The 14,924-nt window shown below is 39.1% G+C and overlaps 1 protein-coding gene across 6 annotated transcripts in view; it reads right to left on the bottom strand.

The window, feature by feature from the left end:
* Nucleotides 1-14,924, bottom strand: part of mprip (myosin phosphatase Rho interacting protein) — a 74,990-nt gene that overhangs the window by 37,196 nt on the left and 22,870 nt on the right. For all 6 annotated transcript variants that reach the window (XM_062056335.1, XM_062056337.1, XM_062056334.1 and 3 more), the window contains exons 4-5: nt 1,140-1,291; nt 970-1,054 (exon numbers count right to left, since the gene is read on the bottom strand). In XM_062056335.1, the coding sequence (XP_061912319.1) occupies nt 970-1,054; nt 1,140-1,291 (237 nt within the window). The remainder of the gene's footprint in view (nt 1-969; nt 1,055-1,139; nt 1,292-14,924) is intronic.

Below are 14,924 nucleotides of genomic sequence, written 5' to 3' on the forward strand. Positions count from 1 at the left end.
TTGGCATACACATCTTTGGGCAGTTGTGCCCATTCCTCTTTGCAGAACCTCTCCTGCTCCATCAGATTGGAAGCGTTGGTTTTCATCCAGGATGTCTCTGTACATTGCTGCATTCATCTTTCCCTTCATCCTGGCTAGTCTCCCAATTCGAGTCGCTGAAAACATCCCCACAGCATGATGCTGCCACCAATATGCTTCACTGTCGGGATGGTATTGGCCTGGTGATGAGCGGTGGTTTCCTCCAAATATGATGCCTGGCATTCACACCATAGAGTTCAATCTTTGTCTCATCACACCAAATGGTTTTATTTATCCTGGTCTGAGAGTCTTCCAGGTGCACTTTGGCAAACTTTTTACTAAGCAATATCCTCCATCTGGCCACTCTACCATACAGGCCTGATTTGTGGATTGGTGCAGAGATGGTTGTCCTTTTGGAAGGTTCTCCTCTCCCCACAGAGGAATGCTGTACATCTGACAGAGTGACCATTGGGTTCTTCGTCACCTCCCTGACTAGACTAAGATGAATGCAGAAATGTACAGAGACATCCTGGATGAAAACCAACACTTCCCATCAAAACTGATGGAGCTTGAGAGGTGCAGCAAAGAGGAATGGGCAAAACTGCCCAAAGATAGGTGTGCCAAGCTTGTGGCATTGTATTCAAAAAGACTTGAGGCTGTAATTGCTGCCAAAGGTGCATAAACAAAGTATTGAGAAAATCCTGTGAATACTCATGTACAAGTGATGTTTTAATTTTTTATTTTTTTAATACATCTGCCAAATTAAAAAAACATAAACCTTTTCCCATTTTTATTTTGGGGTATTGCGTGTAGAATTTTGAGAACAAAAATAAATCTAATCCATTTTGGAATAAGGCTGTCACATAACAAAATGTGGAAAAGTTAAGTGCTGTGAAAACTTTCCAAAGCACTCTATGTAAGACACAACAAAAAAACCTTTAATAGAGATACCTGTGAGGTTGTAGGCTCTACCTTGCGTTTCTTTTTCTGGTTCTGTTTATTTGTGCGTGGATACACAACCAGTTGTTCAGTCCAGCTGAAGAGAGGTTAACAATTATGTTTTAAAATGAGAAAAAAATAGTTCAAGGAAGAACTACTATCAGTAATATTAAAACACTTACCCATTAATTATCTCTTTATTTTCTCCTCTGATGAAGTACTCCTGTTCTGGGGTGATGATGCATAAAGAGTTTTTCTGGCCTGTCTTGGGCTCAGCGTCAATGACATCAGAACAAAGGTTCATGTTCACTGTTCCCTGAGGCAGTGTGCTTGGCTGAAAGTGAAAATACATATTTTAGGTTAATAGGAAAACTTTTTTTAAATAAACTTTTAACCAAATTTCTAGGGGTGCACAATAATTATTGAATCTATAATTACCAGGTTGATATAGAAAATTATTTCATCACACCGATAATACAAACACCGTTTCCATATGTGTTGGGAAATTGTGTTAGGTGTAAATATAAACGGAATACACTGATTTGCAAATCCTTTTCAACCCATATTCAATTGAATGCACTACAAAGACAAGATATTTCATGTTCAAACTCATAAACTTTATTTTTTTTTTGCAAATAATAATTAACTTAGAATTTCATGGCTGCAACACGTGCCAAAGAAGTTGGGAAAGGTCATGTTCACCACTGTGTTACATGGCCTTTCCTTTTAACAACACTCAGTAAACGTTTGGGAACTGAGGAGACACATTTTTTAAGCTTCTCAGGTGGAATTCTTTCCCATTCTTGCTTGATGTACAGCTTAAGTTGTTCAACAGTCCGGGGGTTTCCGTTGTGGTATTTTAGGCTTCATAATGCGCCACACATTTTCAATGGGAGACAGGTCTGGACTACAGGCAGGCCAGTCTAGTACCCGCACTCTTTTACTATGAAGCCACGTTGATGTAACACATGGCTTGGCATTGTCTTGTTGAAATAAACAGGGGCGTCCATGGTAACATTGCTTGGATGGCAACATATGTTGCTCCAAAACCTGTATGTACCTTTCAGCATTAATGGCGCCTTCACAGATGCGTAAGTTACCCATGTCTTGGGCACTAATACACCTCCATACCATCACAGATGCTGGCTTTTCAACTTTGCGCCTATAACAATCCGGATGGTTCTTTTCCTCTTTGGTCCGGAGGACACGACGTCCACAGTTTCCAAAAACAATTTATAAATGTGGACTCGTCAGACCACAGAACACTTTTCCACTTTGTATCAGTCCATCTTAGATGAGCTCAGGCCAAGCGAAGCCGACGGCGTTTCTGGGTGTTGTTGATAAACGGTTTTCGCCTTGCATAGGAGAGTTTTAATTTGCACTTACAGATGTAGCGACCAACTGTAGTTACTGACAGTGGGTTTCTGAAGTGTTCCTGAGCCCATGTGGTGATATCCTTTACACACTGATGTCGCTTGTTGATGCAGTACAGCCTGAGGGATCGAAGGTCACGGGCTTAGCTGCTTACGTGCAGTGATTTCTCCAGATTCTCTGAACCCTTTGATGATATTACGGACCGTAGATGGTGAAATCCCTAAATTCCTTGCAATAGCTGGTTGAGAAAGGTTTTTCTTAAACTGTTCAACAATTTGCTCACGCATTTGTTGACAAAGTGGTGACCCTTGCCCCATCCTTGTTTGTGAATGACTGAGCATTTCATGTAATCTACTTTTATACCCAATCATGGCACCCACCTGATCCCAACTTGCCTGTTCACCTGTGAGATGTTCCAAATAAGTGTTTGATGAGCATTCCTCAACGTTATCAGTATTTATTGCCACCTTTCCCAACTTCTTTGTCACGTGTTGCTGGCATCAAATTCTAAAGTTAATGATTATTTGCAAAAAAAAAATGTTTATCAGTTTGAACATCAAATATGTTGTCTTAGTAGCATATTCAACTGAATATGGGTTGAAAATGATTTGCAAATCATTGTATTCCGTTTCTATTTACATCTAACACAATTTCCCAACTCATATGGAAACGGGGTTTGTATGACACCATAAAAAAAGCTCAGATAAACGGTTAAAAAATGTTAAATCAATGCTCCAATAAAGTGAGATTACCCATACTGTGCTGTAGGGGTCGACCGATTATCGCCGTTGAAATTTGGTATTTTGACATATATCGGCATCAGCCTTTTTTTCTATCTGTATTGGCTTTTTTGTAAGTATTAATAATGAATAGCAATATTTACCTCTACTATCATTATTACTATAATTTTAAATGTAACAATCATCAAACAAGAGTGTGCCTTTTTTAAATCCGATGGGCCCATTTAAATCTGGTTATTTTGGCGCAATTGCAGCTCATGCCTCTCTTTCTCCAGCATTGTCCTGCCCACGGTACCATCTCTGATCGATTACGCAAACCACACACGGGTAAGAGGCAGAGCCAATCAGAAGCCTAGGTCTCTTACAGTGGTCTCAAACATACGGCGAACAGTGTACAGAAACTTTGGTGGGTGTCAGGATGTGTCGAAGGTACGTAAACACAAAAAACTCTCCCGAAATTGTAATAAACATCCTAGTCGTCTACAGGTCACAACTACTGGTAACGTTATTATGAGCATAATACCATAACAACCTAATAAACATCAGCGGAAACTCTGCTAGCTCATAGTAGCTAACGACATATCTGTGATTCACTTGAAGTAAAGCTGATGAAAATATTGATGTGGAAACAATCCGTGATCGTAGATTGTAGAAGCATGTTTGTGCGACTTGCAAAACATGCAAGGAAGTTTCTTTGTGCACCACACTCATTAGTGACGAGTGAGCGTATCTTCAGCGAAGTCTCTGCAATTTACAAACACAAGAATAGCCATCTCATTGGAGCACATGCTGAACAACTTTGCTCTTTGCACCATGATCTCGAGCTGCTTAATTAGGACTACTAATTGATCGCCAGTCATCTACATCGCTAAAACAAAAATCTAAGGAAGAGAATCCCTTTGCCATCTTCCACTAGTTTTTTAATATATAAATCGCCCACTTGAATATTCCCTCTTCTCCGACTCTCGTGTTGTGATTTCCCTTCTTGGTTCGATAACCCGCCCTATTTTACCTCTGATTGGCCTGTCCGTAATGTTTTGCCATAATATTAACCAATCGTGACTCATCATAGTAAACTGACCAACAAAACATGAGTTTTCTTATACGTACTAACCAATCATCATTGATGTTTCCCGTATATTTTGTCTCCTGCCCGTGGAGTTGCTTTGCTACGTAGCTTCGATTTTAAAGTTAATAATTTTTAATGGAAAACTGTAGTTTTTACCACTGGATTATAAAAAACTGTACTCATTACGGGAAAACCTCAGTTGTTGGCAGGTATAGCAAAGAAACGGATCAACACATTGTAGGTCGGAAAAAACGAAGAAAAACAAAAAATATTTTTTTATATTTTTACAGAGGGCAGCACGGTGGACAAGGGGTTAGTGCATGTGCCTGACAATACGAAGGTCCTGAGTAGTCCTAAGTTTCCCAAATATGACTTTGCGTTTATCTGCGTATTCCGTTTTATTAGTCAATTACGTGACTCCATACGCGGATATGTTAATGCAGACATCACATGCCTTACTTTTCTGTTGAGTTTAATGACTATTGATTAGGCATACTAGGGTTATGTCAAATAAAAGTAGTAATCATGGTGGGATCCCACACTTCTACTACTCATGCTCTTTTTTTTCCACTCATTCGCTCCTCATCTGTTTCACTGTCACATGCTCTGGAAATTGCATGCACATTGGTGGCCCATTAACTGTTTTCCCCCCCCGATTATTCTATTTTCATAATCGTGAGAAGCCATAATCAAAATCAAAATTAAAATATGATTAATTGTCCAGCCCTACAATATGTCTATAATACATTTTATTGTAAATAAAAAGCGGCTACAAATATCTGTTATCGGCCTCCCTCACTACTAATAATCTGTATCGGTAGTGTAAAAACCATATTGGTCGATCTCTAGAACAAATCAAACGCTCCTACCTCGTGGAATGTAAAACTGTTAACTGCCCCTAAGATCACAAGACCTTAGTGTTAACAAACATGGCGTGTAGGACTTCTCTAATCATCAGATGAAGACAACCTGCGTGCCGCCTGAACCAAATGCCCTGCCAACACTCCTCGAGGAAAGCAAAAACCACCTGCCTACAACACATCAAACCTCACTACTCAACCACTTGTATCGGTGTCGTATTCCAGTGCTAAGTAAATACAGACTCATTCACCTGCAACAAGTGCTCCACAGTACAGTTGTGCAAGTAACATTATTGTACATAATGTAGCATCTTGACAAAAGCACACCAATTCTGACGCTTCTTTTAAATTGTATTTCTTCATCCTAGCCGGTAGCCCTACAAAAACACACCACTTACTCATGACGGTTACGGCGAGTGAGGTTGCATTCAGGAACACCCAGAATTTTAGGCATCAACATTACAACTAAAGTCGTTTTTTGAATGTTCTCTATGTTCAGTAGGGCTGCAATAATTATGACAATTTGTTTTTAAGATTTTATTTCTTATTTTTGAATGTGTTTAATTTATATAATGATCACTCGTCTATTCAACCTAAATGTTACGAAATTCCCATAAAAATTAAAAGGTTTTTTTTACACAAATGTCACGTCTCAAATTTTTAAAGTAGTAAGTAAGTAAGTTTGGGCCCTACAAAAACACACCACTTACTCATGACGGTTACGGCGAGTGAGGTTGCATTCAGGAACACCCAGAATTTTAGGCATCAACATTACAACTAAAGTCGTTTTTTGAATGTTCTCTATGTTCAGTAGGGCTGCAATAATTATGACAATTTGTTTTTAAGATTTTATTTCTTATTTTTGAATGTGTTTAATTTATATAATGATCACTCGTCTATTCAACCTAAATGTTACGAAATTCCCATAAAAATTAAAAGGTTTTTTTTACACAAATGTCACGTCTCAAATTTTTAAAGTAGTAAGTAAGTAAGTTTGGGCACAGTTTAAAGGCCTACTGAAACCCACTACTACCAACCACGCAGTCTGATGGTTTATATATCAATGATGAAATCTTAACATTGCAACACATGCCAATACGGCCGGGTTAACTTATAAAGTGCAATTTTAAATTTCCAGCTAAACTTCCGGTTGAAAACGTCTATGTATGATGACGTATGCGCGTGACGTCAATCGTTGAAACGGAAGTATTCGGACACATTGTATCCAATACAAAAAGCTTGGTTTTCATCGCAAAATTCCACAGTATTCTGGACATCTGTGTTGGTGAATCTTTTGCAATTTGTTTAATGAACAATGAAGACTGCAAAGAAGAAAGCTGTAGGTGGGATCGGTGTATTAGCGGCTGGCTGCAGCAACACTACCAGGAGGACTTTGACTTGGATAGCAGACGCGCTATCCGACGCTAGCCGCCGACCGCATTGATGATCGGGTGAAGTCCTTCCTCGCTCCGTCGATCGCTGGAACGCAGGTGAGCACGGGTGTTGATGAGCAGATGAGGGCTGGCTGGCGTAGGTGGATAGCAAATGTTTTTAGCATAGCTCTGTGAGGTCCCGTTGCTAAGTTAGCTTCAATGGCGTCGTTAGCAACAGCATTGTTAAGCTTCGCCAGGCTGGAAAGCATTAACCGTGTATTTACAGGTCCATGGTTTAATAGTATTGTTGATTTTCTGTCTATCCTTCCAGTCAGGGGCTTATTTATTTTGTTTCTATCTGCAGTTAAGCACGATGCTATCACGTTAGCTCCGTAGCTAAAGTGCTTCACCGATGTATTGTCGTGGAGATAAAAGTCACTGTAAATGTCCATTTTGCGTTCTCGACTCTCATTTTCAAGAGGATATAGTATCCGAGGTGGTTTAAAATACAAATCCGTGATCCACAATAGAAAAAGGAGAGAGCGTGGAATCCAATGAGCCAGCTTGTACCTAAGTTACGGTCAGAGCAAAAAAAGATGCGTCCTGCACTGCACTCTAGTCCTTCACTCTCACGTTCCTCATCCACGAATCTTTCATCCTGGCTCAAATTAATGGGGTAATCGTCGCTTTCTCGGTCCGAATCGCTCTCGCTGCTGGTGTAAACAATGGGAAAATGAGAGGAGCCTTTCAACCTGTGATGTCACGCTACTTCCAGTACAGGCAAGGCTTTTTTTATCAGCGGCCAAAAGTTGCGTACTTTATCGTCGATGTTCTCTACTAAATCCTTTCAGCAAAAATATGGCAATATCGCGAAATGATCAAGTATGGCACATAGAATGGATCTGCTATCCCCGTTTAAATAAAAAAAATTCATTTCAGTAGGCCTTTAAGTACCAGCACAGTTTTAACGACCAATGTGGTAAAAGTATTGGTTAAAATGTGAACGATACCCATCCCTAATCAGGACATAAGTTTCACTGATCTATGAATGAGATTTTAGCTTTACCATAGTAGTGATGTCATATTTGGTAAAGACAGATCTACGAGTATAGTTTGTCAAATCCACTATTGTTTGACTATTTCTTACTTACAGGTGTGCACAAACCACAGTCATTCATTTAAAAAGTATTAGATTTAAATTGGTTATATGTATCACACTTGAAAAACAGGAAGTTATCGATATCAGCTTGAGAAAAAAAAGAATATCCCTCCAAATGTTCTTGATTAACCAAGGTGAAAATTCAACGATCAACTGATCACATATATCTTTTTTAATTACAAATGTAAAGGGAACAATTATTTCTAAATGTTCTGAACTACTGTTTTGAGAGTCGCTCAACATTCCAGACAGATGTCATGTTGCTCTTTATACCACAAACTAGACAAGACTGAATGAACAGGGCTTCTGTTAGTTGCAGCCAAGTAGAAAACTACATTTTACTTTAGTTGCTTCAGGCCACAATTAATCAAAAAGTATTCCCACTCAATTGACAGAATTATTAGCATTAAACTACTACTTTGATTAAAAGAGTCAATATTAATTGGCTGCTGATTTACAACTGGGGTAAAACATTACCACAGGAGCCAAAAAAAGAAAACATGAACAAATATGGAAACAATTGCATCAGGAAAAAACTGGACAGGAATGCATGACAGGCGAACACAACAGTGATAAGACAAGAATCAAGTTTCCCATGGTAAAAATACAGATCTTAAAGAAAGCATGATTCAACACCACTAGAAAAGCCCTTTCACTTTATCATTATTTCCTTCTTCATTGGAAAGTAATAGGGTTTGTTACACTTGTGGTTGTTATCACAGATTACCATGGCAACAAGACACACAAACAAAGTGGTGAAAAAAAAAGAAAAATAAAGAATCATGTTTCCCATGATACAAATACAGATCTTAAAGAAAGCATGATTCAACACCACTAGTAAAGCCCTTTCACTTTGTCATTATTTTCTTCTTCATTGGAAAGTAATAGGTTTGTTACACTTGTGGTTGTTATCAACTGATTACCATGGCAACAAGATACACAAACCAAGTGGTGAGAAAAAAAAAGAAAAATAAACTTTTTTGCAAGCGTAATGATCTATGTGATTCAATGACAAAAATCAGTGAAGACCCCTGCGTCCAGTCTGCTTTGAAAACATCCTTCCACACGGAAAGTCATCAATACTTGCAAAGTTATGTTTAATAAACCTGTTAGCTGTTTTGATGCATAGTTTTGTGCAACGAGATAATACACAGAGTGTTATAGGATGATTTTATTGAAATCCCCCAAGCTTTCTGTGTGTCTGCTCTAAATCCCTCAGCCCTGTTATCAGGTTTTGTCAGGTTATGGCTGCTACAGATGTAAAACAGGTGCTGGGTCGCTTTTCAGCTCCTTTTAAGGCCACTAAACACGGATCAAGCTTTATTAAGATCTGCCTGAAAACCCCAAGGGGCTGCCAAATATGGCATTACACTGCATCGCCTCTTCAGAACTCAGACGCTATGGAAGAATTTCCTCCACTTGAAAGACACAACCGAGCCTAAGTAGCAGTAGCTGTTAAGTGAATATAACCTGAATGAAGCCCTGCAGTGTGGTACAATTAACTACATAGACAGTGAGGCTACAAAGTATTTGCATACTGTGCTCTTGTTTTATTAAATTTTTTAAAGGGGACCTATAATGCAAAACCAGCGGTGATATGTGTTTTTGTGAATTTGGGATCTGCATAAGTCCTGGTAATTTGAAATCCAACCATTGAAGCATGGCGGAGATATTTAGAAAACAATATTGTCTTCCTTCATACAAAACCCAAAACCAGTGAAATTGGCACATTGTGTAATTCTTACATAAAAACAGAATACAATGATTTGCAAATCATTTTCAACTTATATTCAATTGAATAGACTGCAAATACAAGATACTTAATTTTCCAACTAAGAAACTTTATTTTTTTTTAGCAAATAATCATTACCTTAGAATGTAATGGCAGCAAAACAGTGCAAAAAAGTTGGCACAGGGACATTTTTACCACTGTGTTACATGGTCTTTCCTTTTAACAACACTCAGTAAACGTTTGGGAACTGAGGACACCAATTTTTGAAGCTTTTCAGGTGGAATTATTTCCCATTCTTGCTTGATGTACAGCTTAAGTTGTTCAACAGTCAGGCCAGTGTATTACCCGCACTCTTTTACTACGACGCCACGCTGTTGTAACACAGATGCTGGCTTTTGAACTTTGCGCCTATAACAATCCGGATGGTTCTTTTCCTCTTTGGTCCGGAGGACACGACATCCAGTTTCCAAAAACAATTTGAAATGTGGACTCGTCAGACCACGGAACACTTTTACACTTGGCATCAGTCCCTCTTAGATGAGCTCGGGCCCAGCAAATACGGCAGCGTTTCTGGGTGTTGTTGATAAATGGCTTTGGCTTTGCATAGTAGAGTTTTAACTTGCACTTACAGATGTAGCGACGAACTGTAGTAACTGACAATGGTTTTCTGAAGTGTTCCTGAGCCCATGTTGTGATATCCTTTACACACTGATGTCGGTTTATGATGCAGTACCACCTGAGGGATCAAAGGTCACAGGAATTCAATGTTGGTTTTCAGCTTTGCTGCTTACGTGCAGTGATTTCTCCAGATTCTCTGAACCTTTTGATGATATTATGGACCGTAGATGGTGAAATCTCTAAATTCCTTGCAATAGCTGGTTGAGAAATGTTGTTCTTAAACAATTCGCTCATGCATTTGTTCACAGAGTGGTGACCCTTGCCCTATCCTTGTTTGTGAATGACTAAGCATTTCATGGAAGCTGCTTTTATACCCAATCATTGCACCCACCTGTTCCCAATGAGCATGTACACCTGTGGGATGTTCCAAATAAGTGTTTCATGAGCATTTCTCAACTTTTTCAGTCTTATTTGCCACCTGTGCCAGCTTTTTTGAAACATGTTGCAGGCATCAAATTCCAAATGAGCTAATATTTGCAAAAAACAACAATGTTTTCCAGTTCGTACGTTAAGTATCTTGTCATTGCAGTCTATTCAATTGAATATAGGTTGAAAAAGATTTGCAAATCATTGTATTCTGTTTTTATTTACGATTTACACAACGTGCCAACTTCACTGGTTTTGGGTTTTGTATTTTCTCCAAACAAACTGATTAGAATTTGCCCAATTTGTGATGTTTTTCCCAAATGTGACGGCAGCAAATATCTCTATATATGGTAGACTGTTACCCAAAGAGTTTTGAAAATTACATTTAAAGAAGTAACCAAACCACCCTTAAAATTAAGTGCACACCCACTCCATTAATTATAAATCTTGCAGGAAGCTTTTATAGGCTGAACCAAAGGCAAGTATTGTCAGAGTCTCGGGTTGTGAAGGGAACACTGCTATTTTATATGGTGCCTTGACACAGTACACCTCATCCAAACTTTTCACAGAAACATATCATCTCTAAACACTGGAGAAGCTGGCAGAATGAAACTGTAACCCCCCAATAAAATAAATTGCACATTGTGCTTTTCAAATTGAACACAAACAGGAAGGCTTTGTGAATTCAATATTAAAGGCCTACTGAAACCCACTACTACCGACCACGCAGTCTGATAGTTTATATATCAATGATGAAATCTTAACATTGCAACACATGCCAATACGGCCGGGTTAACTTATAAAGTGCAATTTTAAATTTTCCGCTAAACTTCCGGTTGAAAACGTCTATGTATGATGACGTATGCGGGTGACGTCAATCGTTGAAACGGAAGTATTAGGACACATTGTATCCAATACAAAAAGCTCGGTTTTCATCGCAAAATTCCACAGTATTCTGGACATCTGTGTTGGTGAATCTTTTGCAATTTGTTTAATGAACAATTAAGACTGCAAAGAAGAGAGCTTTAGGTGGGATCGGTGTATTAGCGGCTGGCAGCAGCAACACAACCAGGAGGACTTTGACTTGGATAGCAGATGCGCTATCCGACGCTAGCCGCCGACCGCATTGATGATCGGGTGAAGTCCTTCCTCGCTCTGTCAAACGCTGGAACGCAGGTAAGCACGGGTGTTGATGAGCAGATGAGGGCTGGCTGGCGTAGGTGGATAGCTAATGTTTTTAGCATAGCTCTGTGAGGTCCCGTTGCTAAGTTAGCTTCAATGGCATCGTTAGCAACAGCATTGTTAAGCTTCGCCAGGCTGGAAAGCATTAACCATGTAGTTACAGGTCCATGGTTTAATAGTATTGTTGATTTTCTCTCTATCCTTCCAGTCAGGGGTTTATTTCTTTTGTTTCTATCTGCAGTTAAGCCCGATGCTATTACGTTAGCTCCATAGCTAAAATGCTTCGCCGATGTATTGTCGTGGAGATAAAAGTCACTGTGAATGTCCATTTCGCGTTCTCGACTCTCATTTTCAAGACGATATAGTATCCGAGGTGGTTTAAAATACAAATCCGTGATCCACAATAGAAAAGGAGAGAGTGTGGAATCCAATGAGCCAGCTTGTACCTAAGTTACGGTCAGAGCGAAAAAAGATGCGTCCTGCACTGCACTCTAGTCCTTCACTCTCACGTTCCTCATCCACGAATCTTTCATCCTGGCTCAAATTAATGGGGTAATCGTCGCTTTTTCGGTCCGAATCGCTCTCGCTGCTGGTGTAAACAATGGGGAAATGTGAGGAGCCTTTCAACCTGTGACGTCACGCTACTTCCGGTACAGGCAAGGCTTTTTTTTATCAGCGACCAAAAGTTGCAAACTTTATCGTCGATGTTTTCTACTAAATCCTTTCAGCAAAAATATGGCAATATTGCAAAATGATCAAGTATGACACATAGAATGGACCTGCTATCCCCGTTTAAATAAAAAAATGTCATTTCAGTAGGCCTTTAAATCTATCAAACCTCCCTGTTCACTCGACTTCTGTTCTGAAGAGAAAAAAACTCCATGACTGTGTATGGCCATATTATAATATAATTGTGCAAAGAATGCACTTATTACATGACATACATATTATTTTAAATGTTCTGTTGTATGAGCATCCTCAGTATAAGCAGGGCAGGGTGCTCGCTGTAGCAGACCATGTGTGGAATGTCTGAATCTGAGGCAGATCTAATGTTCTCCTCTGTGGTTTTTAGGGGCAAGCGCTCCCTTTTTCTTGTTCTGTGGTCCAGAGACTGTAAGCTCACTCTAGTTACCAAATAAGGACATTGGAGGAGGAATGCTGCATTCAACGAGTAAACATCTTTGCTACTATTCGTTGTAAAAAGGGGACGTTGCTTAAGATCGCACCCTGCTATCTATGGGTGAAAAATAGCAGAAGATGTCATCACTCCCTGGGCCTTTAATCTGCAAGTTGATACAGATGTTTAAGACACTGACGTGGGAAACAAACCACTCATTTGACCTGCCTATGAGTAAAAACAACCATAGTTATTATAACGGAAGTATATAAACTGTAGGAAACAACACAACAGTTAAAGTTATAAAAATGAAGTGACACTTTTCCATTGCGACCCGAACCCATCCTTCATTTTTTCCTAAACACAGTCCAGTAGATGGCCACACAGTCCAACCTTGATGTACATTCATCCGGCTAACATCATGTAAAACAACTAAAATATGTTTTTATTTATAGAAATATTGACAACCAACCAAAGAAATTCACATTAAGGGGCATTTTTCGCACACAATTTATTACAATAGGAAAGTATCTCTACATTACATTACGTTTGATAACTGAATGCTGCGCTCACGATGACGTCAAGGTTTGCGATTAGAAAACGTTCCATAACTGTTTAGAGCAATATAAACAAAAACACAATATAAGTTTGGGCAAAAGGATACCATGTCTAATGAAAGTAACATTTGTCATAAGCTTGTGAAAAATGTGGAGTTATTGGTTTTAATTTCTAACGAAAATGTGTATGCCCCTGCAGGACACAATCCGTGTGCATGCACAGGGACATCGAGAAAAGACTCGTGATCAAATGTTACCAAATGGGTAAACTGAATTCTCTTTTATTAACACGCCAATGGACATTGTGGTCAGCGATGCAAGCTTGCGTAATTAGCCAAATCCAGTATTTGGCAGCAAAAATAACCGTTAATCTCATTTTAGTTATGTTGGGGCCGTCCTAGTTGTGGAGAGCAATATTATATTTCCCACATCTTCAGCGAGTATTTTTGGCATGAGAAGACATGTTAAATATCCAGTGGCTAGTTGGGCTTAAAACCTCAACCGCTTAATACAAATTTATATGATTCAGTAAAGCTGGCAAAACATGGTGAATACAATTTTTTTTCTCAAATTGAAATGTCTTCAATTACAAATTACCCTTGACCCATTACACTGTAGTGAACAGACAAATGGGCTGTTACTGAACGTGTTAGTACTGAATATTGACAGCTGAGCTGCCTGAAGCAAAGGAGGAGGAGCTCTGCAGGCTGTCTACTAGGATGTACATATTAGTGGATCCATCACACCATTAAAAAATCACTCCAAAACATAGCCTTCAGAGGCATCCAAAATAGCATGCAAGCTCATGCCCAAATAAGTGAACCTTATTATTTGACGCAATGGCATTGTTTAACACGAGTATCCAACATCGTAACAACATAAGTCAGAAAAGACAATAATCATCATAGGTTGTGTTATTGCGCTTTTTCATACCAAAGACACTAATATAATTTCCTTAGCTGACATAACATTATCTTGATCTTTGAAAGATTTTTGAAACAAGCCTACATTGTGCAATTATAAAGGGGGCCACTGATACAACATTTTCTGTAAAAAAAAAAGCAGTTCTTACTAATGTATTTCTAAAAAAAATATAATAATAATTCCTCACTGGTACGTCATTGGCTTAGCAGAGACAACTGATGAATAGCAATAAACTAGCTAATGTTATCAGAAAAGCAATAGGACAAAGGGTGGATGGGTGTGGTATAGCAAAATCCCATCTACCCCACTGGAGGCTTGAGCCATTAGGTAAGCAACGATGAGCTCAATGACATCTAAACCATTAAATGTGTCGTTATAGACGCTCAGAGATTGTGGAGAGTTCCTATCTTTGGAGTCCAGAACACTGAGCAGCCATTTCCCTGACCCAGTTTTCCTGCCATGAGGAGTAGATGAAAAGACCAGAGGACAATGAGTCTGCTAGTTTTGGAATCACTGTTACAATGAGAGGAAAACACAAATGCACAACAGCCTGGGTGTCACTGGAAACACAGTGGAAATATGCACACACTCTGCAAGCCCACAGAGTTTCACTCTGCTGATCACTGGGACACTAAGATACTCACCAAATGTGACTTAATAATGCCTAGACTCTTTTTTGCCTTTTTCTTAAAAGTCTGACTAATGAAAGCTCACAGCTTAGCAATACAGAAAAAAATCAATTCTGCTGAATTATCACTAAACAATAGTTTAGCAGAGCTTCTTTGTAAGAGAACTGGTATGGCCAGATATCTAATGAAATCATGTGCAATTTTTCC

This window comes from Entelurus aequoreus, linkage group LG08 (assembly GCF_033978785.1).
Source record: "Entelurus aequoreus isolate RoL-2023_Sb linkage group LG08, RoL_Eaeq_v1.1, whole genome shotgun sequence".
Taxonomy (NCBI): Eukaryota; Metazoa; Chordata; class Actinopteri; order Syngnathiformes; family Syngnathidae; genus Entelurus; species Entelurus aequoreus.